The sequence below is a fragment of the Aptenodytes forsteri genome, unplaced genomic scaffold (genome assembly GCF_000699145.1).
Source record: "Aptenodytes forsteri isolate BGI_AS27 unplaced genomic scaffold, ASM69914v1 Scaffold134, whole genome shotgun sequence".
NCBI classification, from domain to species: Eukaryota; Metazoa; Chordata; class Aves; order Sphenisciformes; family Spheniscidae; genus Aptenodytes; species Aptenodytes forsteri.
In genome coordinates, this window is record NW_008795694.1 from 283,691 (window position 1) to 291,352 (window position 7,662).

The window sequence follows — 7,662 nt, forward strand, 5'->3', positions numbered from 1 at the left end:
AAGCTGGGGGAGGGAGGAGGAAGGGGGGACGTTGGGAGCGATGGCGTTTGTCTTCCCAAGTCACCGTGATGCGTGATGGAGCCCTGCTTTCCTGGGGATGGCTGAACACCTGCCTGCCCATGGGAAGCAGTGAATGAATGCCTTGTTTTGCTTTGCTTGCGTGCGCGGCTTTTGCTTTCCCTATTAAACTGTCTTGATCTCAGCCCACGAGTTTTCTCACTTTTACCCTTCCGATTCTCTCCCACATCTCACCACGGGGGAGTGAGCGAGCGGCTGGGTGGGGCTTAGTTGCCAGCTGGGGTTAAACCACGGCAGAGTCAAATCAGAGTTTAGGTCCTAGTTTCCGATAAAGCCTGTGCTAGAAACCATAGGGCCATCTTGATTGAGATGTGAAAGATTGTGCCTGTTCTCCTGCAGGCGAAAACCAGCACTTACCGCGAGTGTATCCTCATAGACATATCCATAGTAGGGAGTCCCGATGAACATGGGAGGAGTGTCCTGAACATCCTCCACATTGACAGTAACTGTTGTTGTGGCTGAAAACACTTTGTTGTCTCCCCTGAGCTTCCCACCACCATCCTGGAAGAGAAGTCATCGTCACATCCCTCTGCTGAAACATGTCTGCAAATCAGCTTATGGCATTGCATACACCTCATGAGCCTTCGGAAGCACAGTCCCAGGAATCCCTTTTCTCTCTCAACACACAGATTAATCTCTGCTGCCCTATTCCCTTCTCTTTTCCATTTGGCCTGCTCCCTCTCTGATAAGGAAGACAGCCTGCAGTGTCTCAGAAGTAATTTCTTATATTATAATTGGTTGTGCCAATATATGCGGTCATACACAATCTTTTATCAACAGCACAGGGGACAGGGAGTTCAAGTTTTTTGCAGGGAAAAAGAATGCTAGAAACTGATGCAAAAATTTAGTGACTAAGGTCTACAGCTTTTCATCCCACATACAGTCTTGTCGTAAACACAAGCCAATGCACAGCGGCAAGGTAGTGCATTTCTAGGGGGAAGTTAAACAGTGCACGTGATCAAAGTCTCCTAGGGAGTCTCACGTGGTAAAGTGAAAGCATGGAGGAGCTGTGCAGCCAAGAGCTGTTAGCCACGGTGTGTAAACAGTCTCTGGTGACTTGACTACAATCAAATCTGTGCTCCTGATACAGCAGAGCCAATTAGAAAGATGACTTGCAGTTTCAGAAGCTTTTAACACCCTTAGTCTCAGAGCACCGGCTGGAGGTCAGTAGTCATGCTGGTGTATAAGACTGTGAATTGTTCAGCATGTCTGCTGTACCAATTCTAAAAAATTCAATTTTTTGGAAAAGATATGTTCATTTTTTCCCTCCTTACTGCCCCAAAGGCAGCATTTAAGCCAAATTTTGTTACTTCCCCTCAAACGAACCCTGGCCAAATAAATACATAAAAAGATCCGTATGTTTCTCATAAAACATGAGAAACTCGAAGTCACCATCAGTAGCAGCAAAATCATCCTCTTTCCACCCATGCGAGTCTGTCTGTGTGACAGGTCCCCACAGGATCCTGAGAGACTTTACTTCAGAATCCATAAACTTTTAATGCCTGTTATGAATCCTCAGCCGTGCCGCAGGCGCAGCACTGCTGAGAATGACAGCGGCAAGAAGGGATGAGCAGCAATATTTGCAGGATTTGAATAAGCTCCTGCCACAAGGCAGCAGAGAAGTGAAAGAAAGAAACGTCCACAGATATTTCCAGAAAAGAAGTCCACCGCTCGTGTTGCACTGGGTCCAGCTGTGCCCTCTGTCTTACTGTGGCTCACGACTGCGACCCGCACTGCCTGCCTGCTGGGTGCTTGCCCTTGTCGTGGCAGGGCCATGCCCTGGGCAGCACGAGGGAGCCCCGGGCACCTGCATTTGCCCAAAGGCTGATGCTTCTTGAAGCCGGGGTTGCACACACCAACCCTTCACTTCTAGGTGACTCCCGAAACGCACAGGCGACTTTCTGGAGCGGGGCTCACTGTCCTGGTGCTGGGGCCCGAGCGAAATGCGGGAAACCCACTCCCAAATGCCTCCAGATGTTGTTCAGCAGCAGACACCGGTCACCTTTCCTCCCTCACTTTTCCATGTTACCCCCCCCCCCACCTCCAGATGTTACAGAGGGAGTGACTCTGCTGCCTCAATGTTATGCTTCATGTTTCAGCAACCCTTTAAGTCACACTTGTATTCGAACTAATCAGTCCTACTCAAATACAACGCCCACCTCCTCTAGTTTCAGATAAAAGCTTTATACCTTGGCTACGACGACGACAAAATGTGTTCTTGATTTCTCATAGTCCAGGGTGACCCCTGTTTTGATGCGCAGGACACCACTGTGACGGTCTATTGTAAACTTATTAGCATGGATGTTCTAGAAGAAAAGAAAAGAAGAAACAGCAAGAGATTACAGGTATGGAAATAAGATTGCCGTAGGGATTAATCTTTTATTTCATCTGCTAAGGGAAAAGACTAGAATAATGATACGGTTTGGGTGAATAATGTATTTGATGGATTTCACCTCTGTGTGTTTATGAACAATTCATGAACCAACCACGAGTCTCTCATTATTCAGAATAAATCAGTTACCTGCAATGTAGATTTTTTTTATCTTTTAGTATTTCATTGTGAAATCTTGAACTTTGGTTAACACAGCTCAGTGCACGGAAGGAGGTAGGGAGGCTTAACAGAAAAAACCACGAGGGGAAAAAGAAGAAGAAAAAAGGTGTTACCCCTCAGTGCTTCAAAGTTCTACTGGCTTAAAAAAAAAGCAGGAAGTTTGCCTGCATAGATTATTGTCAATTGGGTGGTGTTTTGGTGATTTTTCGATATACAAACAAAACCTAAAAGACATTTGATTTCCAAAAAGGCCTAAAGAACGTCTCCCTCCATTCTTCTGGACTGGAGATATCTATAAACACACTTCCATTTGGGTATCCATATGCAATGGTCACTGTCGGATAATCTTGGCCCTTTCAGCAGACGTCACCACCTGCCCACATCAGGCTTTCGGAGAGGCTTTTTTCTGCGCAACCCGAGAATTCCCAGAGATTGTGCAAAAGACATGGCAACATTTTTTCGACAAACACACGCATTTAGCAACCTTTTTGCCACACAAATACATCAACTAGACATAGAAGTTTGAAATTGCTTTCCTCGGCTTCATAGTCTGTCAGTTTACTGGAAAAAGCCCTGTGCAAAATTGAACCCTGCACATATTGTATTTTAAACGGATCATAATTGGTGAAATCAAAACTAAATTTCAACAAGGCAGTTAAGGTGTTTTTTCAGTGTGCCCAAGCTTGTAACAGGATTAGCTTTAGTGCTATGTAAATATCTTCAAACTTGTTTCCATATTTGTATCCAAAGTAAACGTTGCAACAAATTGGTTTTGGTTTTTTTTTTTTCTGTTGCCTCTTGAATAAGGGCAACTTGTTTCCGTATTTGTATCCAAAGTAAACACTGCAACAAATTGGTTTTGGTTTTTTTTTCTGTTGCCTCTTGAATAAGGGGAACTGCAGCTAATCTGGACGAAGCTGCTTGTAGGAAGAAGGAATTTGAGGAACACAGTGCGAAAAGTTGCCCTTTTGGCATGCAGAAGGTCTGTAATAGAGAAATTCAGCTTTAAATACAGAGCCCTTTCTGTTCTGCACCGGTGGGCAACACCTGAAAGGCTGGTTTCAAGCAGGCACAGCTTTGTCAGTGAGAAGGCTTAGTACCTCGTATTTCACACTGCGGTCCAGGTCTCAATTATGCACCAGCCTGCTACACCGAAGTCCACATTTGGGTTTCCAGTGCATTTTGCTTTCTAAAAAGCTGTTTCATGCTTTAGAGATCCCATACACGTACAAGATTACGAGTTAGACTTGCTCTCCCCCTCGCTCCAAGGAAAGGGCCAGTAGGAGCCCTGCCGCGAGGAGTCCTGCTGGCAAGCACGGGAGCGACGGTGGCAACTCCAGCTCCTCCTCCTGCCTGCTGGGCTGCACTTGGCTGCTCGCAATCAGACAACACCCGCTTTGCCAACGCTTGTTTTCTTGTGCAGGGTACAAAATCGGTCCTATAGGCACTGGTAGCAGGTTCAACCCTCAAAATCTTTTTCTAACCTGATTTCTGAGATCTCAGTAGATGAGAGAGGATTTTTGAAGGAACAGGTAATACCTTACCTGCAAGAAGTAGGTGATGCTTCCTCCAGAACCCGTGTCTTTGTCCACTGCCTCAATCTTAAAGATACTGCTGCCGGAGGGAGCGTTCTGTGAGCAGAAGGAGTTACCAGAGTCACACAGAAGTGGAAAACCGGGTGAGTTAGAAGAAGTGAAAAATGAGCATGCAAGGAGGCAGAAAAAGAGAGTGATGGTAGAAAGAAAATAAATGCACTCAGGGAATCAAAGCGCAGAAAGAAAAGAGGGAAGAGATTAAAAATGGAGGAAACTTGAGAAGAACAAGAAGGAAGAAAAATGTTCTGGAATAAAAATGACAGGAAATCTCAGCTAAGACAGAGCGCATCCTATTCCCACTGAAGTCAATCCTAAAAACTCCCCATGACTCACATCTTGGAGCTTACCCACAAAATAGCACACCTGAAGTACCTACAGACTTATTCCCTAAGTTTGCAATGAATATTAAATATCTACCCAAACCCTAAACCAAAAGAATGCAGGTTAGACCTGCACATCTTCTTATTTTACTGAAAACGTACCAGCTCCTCTTTACATCCTATTGAAATATACTTCCAGTATGCAAAGGAACTTCACCAACCTCTGGGACTTGGACTATGTAAGGTGTATTGATGAACTCCGGGCTCTCATCATTAGCATCCATTACAAGGATCCTGACTTTTTCAGAAACCTGGAGTAGAATATGAAGAACGTATTATGACTCAAGCTGATTTTCAACATGTACCTGTCCATTGGCCTACTAAGGTGTAGTCAAAGGCGATGAAAAATTATGTTGTAATAGAATATCTTTGCACTACCAAAACTGAGCACATAAAAGAAAATACAGAAAATCCCATAATCCAGAAGAATTTGCTTTGTGGAGAGCACCCAGATATCTCCAAACTAAATAAGGAGTCTTGGAGTATTTTATAAATTACGGACTGGGCCTGATTTTCAAAAGTCTTTCTTCTTCTTTATGGCATTCAAGATATCATGATGTGTTTTATGAGAATACATAAAAGACTGTGAAAGTTGGTACCTGACAGCCAAGAGCATTTATTAATGCCTCATTTGAGATCATGATACCAGGTTAATAGCATGCATAATTTGGATGTACAAATACACGCTACTAATATGTAACAATCCATTTTGAACAAAATGCGTCTTCTCTTCCTAAAAATACAGAAGCAAACCTATTTGACCAACAAAACTTCCCAGTTGTTTGCAAGTGGACATGTGGATGTGATCCCATTATTTCCTATTTGCCAGAGGTTGCCAGGGCAGCTGTGCCTGTAAGGATGCTGGCACCTCCCAAACAATTGTTCCAGTAATCTCAATTAATTTGTTTGAGATGAGGAAGAGCTCTAGCGTTATCCAGTCTTGTGGACAGCAAGAAGGTCCCACTTCTGCGGCACCTCTAGTGATGAAGCCCAGGTCCTTTTATTGGCAGACTAATAGCCTGGCTCTGACAGCATCCGTCCGTAAACTGAAAATGCCAAGGAAATTCGTAGAACTAGGATCGGATGCTTGTGCAATGCCTCAGATAAGTCCTTAATGATTAGATGTGATCAAAGCTTTATTCAGCAGCAGACAAGAAAATCCCCACAACCTTAGCCCAGGCTAATCTTCTTAATGTCATGCTAGAGAAACATTGCGGGGGGGGGGAAGGGACAGTCAGCTCTTGGCTGTGCAGGACTGGTTCCTATAACGTCACGCATTCCTCCAAAAAGGCTCCAGATCTTTCTCAAGTATGAATCCTACTGAGCTGACAGTGAAACTTCGTAGGAAGCTGCTGTAATTCTGCAGGCCGCTAAGTCAGTCCTTCAGCTCACACTGCATTGTAATTGTCCTCAAATAGCTGCGCAATGAGCTGGAGTGAGACTTGAGTTACTGGGAGTTCAGCGGCTCTTGAAACAGGAGGTAAAACGCTAATGAGATTATGTTTTCTGATAAAATGAGGTAGTCCCTGTAAGGTAATTTAACAGGAGGAGGTATGTGGGAAGAGACAGTTTGACAAGCTACAGCGTAATTAAATACTTACTGTACTCAGGCCATCTGAAATACTGACAATAACTTCAATCTCATCTTCCTTCTGCAAACCAAGAAAAATCCTTTGTTAGGGAGGTGGTGTTTGCCCCGATTGCAAAAGGGACTGCAGATTTAAACATGTCTCAGCGGGTAGATGAAAGCAACAGCTAATACCACAACGCAGTCACAGCAGAGGCTAGGGAGACCCCTCAGAGGCTCCAGCTGTGGGGCACCTTGGGCTTTCTGTGGCTGCTGTCGAGAGATGGTGGGTCTGGGAATCCCTGTTGTCCTGTAAATTGCTAGTGAAAATCAGTCATCTTTTTCAAGAAACACTCCCTAAAAAGGCACGATTGGTTCAAAATTCTTCTGTCTCAGTATACAGTATTTTGAAGGGTTTACTAAATACTGTGTACCCTTCCCTGTGAAGGAGATGTGAAGGGTTCAGTGCCTGTGTTCCCAGAATAGAGCTGCCTTTAGGCCACTATCGCTGGGAACATCTTCAACCTATACGGTTACACGTGGGCTAAAGGGCTATGATTTAACTAGAGAAGTGCCCTGGAACACTGCTTACACAAATCTCTACTTCCTCCTAACGACAGGAGAGTCCCCTGTCTGAGGATTAGAGGGCTGTAACTGCCCCTAAACTCTTGACGGGGTGCGGGTGGGGAAAGGTAGGAATAAAGAGTAAACTCCTCTTGTGGCAAAAGCTGGACAGACAGCTGCCGAAAAATTTGATAGCGGTGTCAGTGGCGCAAGTCAACTGGGAAACAACGTGATGGGTGAAGTATGATGTCTCAGAACAGCAAAGTATATGACATGTTTCAGGGGCAAATGAGTTGGCATTGTCCCTCAAAGCCGCAGATCGAATTGAACCAAAGGAAATTCCACGAACGCACGGAGTGGTGCCATTTCACTCTACCTCTCTGTCAAGCTCCTCGATCAGCGTAACATTTCCAAGGTTCTTGTCAACAGAAAAGTAGCGTCTTGATCCAGCTTCATAGGCCAGGCCGTACGTCACGGGATCTCCTTCTGGATCAGTTCCATTCAGAGTGTACACATGGGTACCTGAAAAAATCGCCATTCGACAGCATTTCACTGTGGTTACTTCAATCAGGGAATATTCCACTGGCCTGCTCCTTAGAAACTTAGCTCCCCCGCGGCAGGCAAAGCTTTTGTGAATCAAACCCCCTTACTGGGAAATACGGGTAAGTAGGCAGTTCAGTAGTCCTGATCGATTGCCACTTTTTAGCCTCCTGGTTAAACCGAGCTTATCAGCGCTGGTTTCTCTCACTTCAGGCCCTTTCCTGTGGAACCGCACCTAGATCAGTACTGTTCACATCGCAGTGTTTACACAGATGACAAGCTCTTGACTAACCCTCAGCCCAGGTGAGTCGGAAGCGATGCTGTTGTACGACTGGGCGGCAATCTCAGCAGTACCAAAAGGGCCCCCCCCCCCCCCCCTCCCTCAGG

The 7,662-nt window shown here is 45.2% G+C and overlaps 1 protein-coding gene across 1 annotated transcript in view; it reads right to left on the minus strand.

Annotated features, from left to right (window-relative positions):
* CDHR1 (cadherin related family member 1) overlaps positions 1-7,662 on the minus strand; it is a 52,975-nt gene that overhangs the window by 33,341 nt on the left and 11,972 nt on the right. The window contains exons 3-8 of the mRNA XM_009282912.1: positions 7,112-7,257; positions 6,206-6,256; positions 4,766-4,855; positions 4,174-4,260; positions 2,268-2,384; positions 436-579 (exon numbers count right to left, since the gene is read on the minus strand). Coding sequence (XP_009281187.1) covers positions 436-579; positions 2,268-2,384; positions 4,174-4,260; positions 4,766-4,855; positions 6,206-6,256; positions 7,112-7,257 — 635 coding nt within the window. The remainder of the gene's footprint in view (positions 1-435; positions 580-2,267; positions 2,385-4,173; positions 4,261-4,765; positions 4,856-6,205; positions 6,257-7,111; positions 7,258-7,662) is intronic.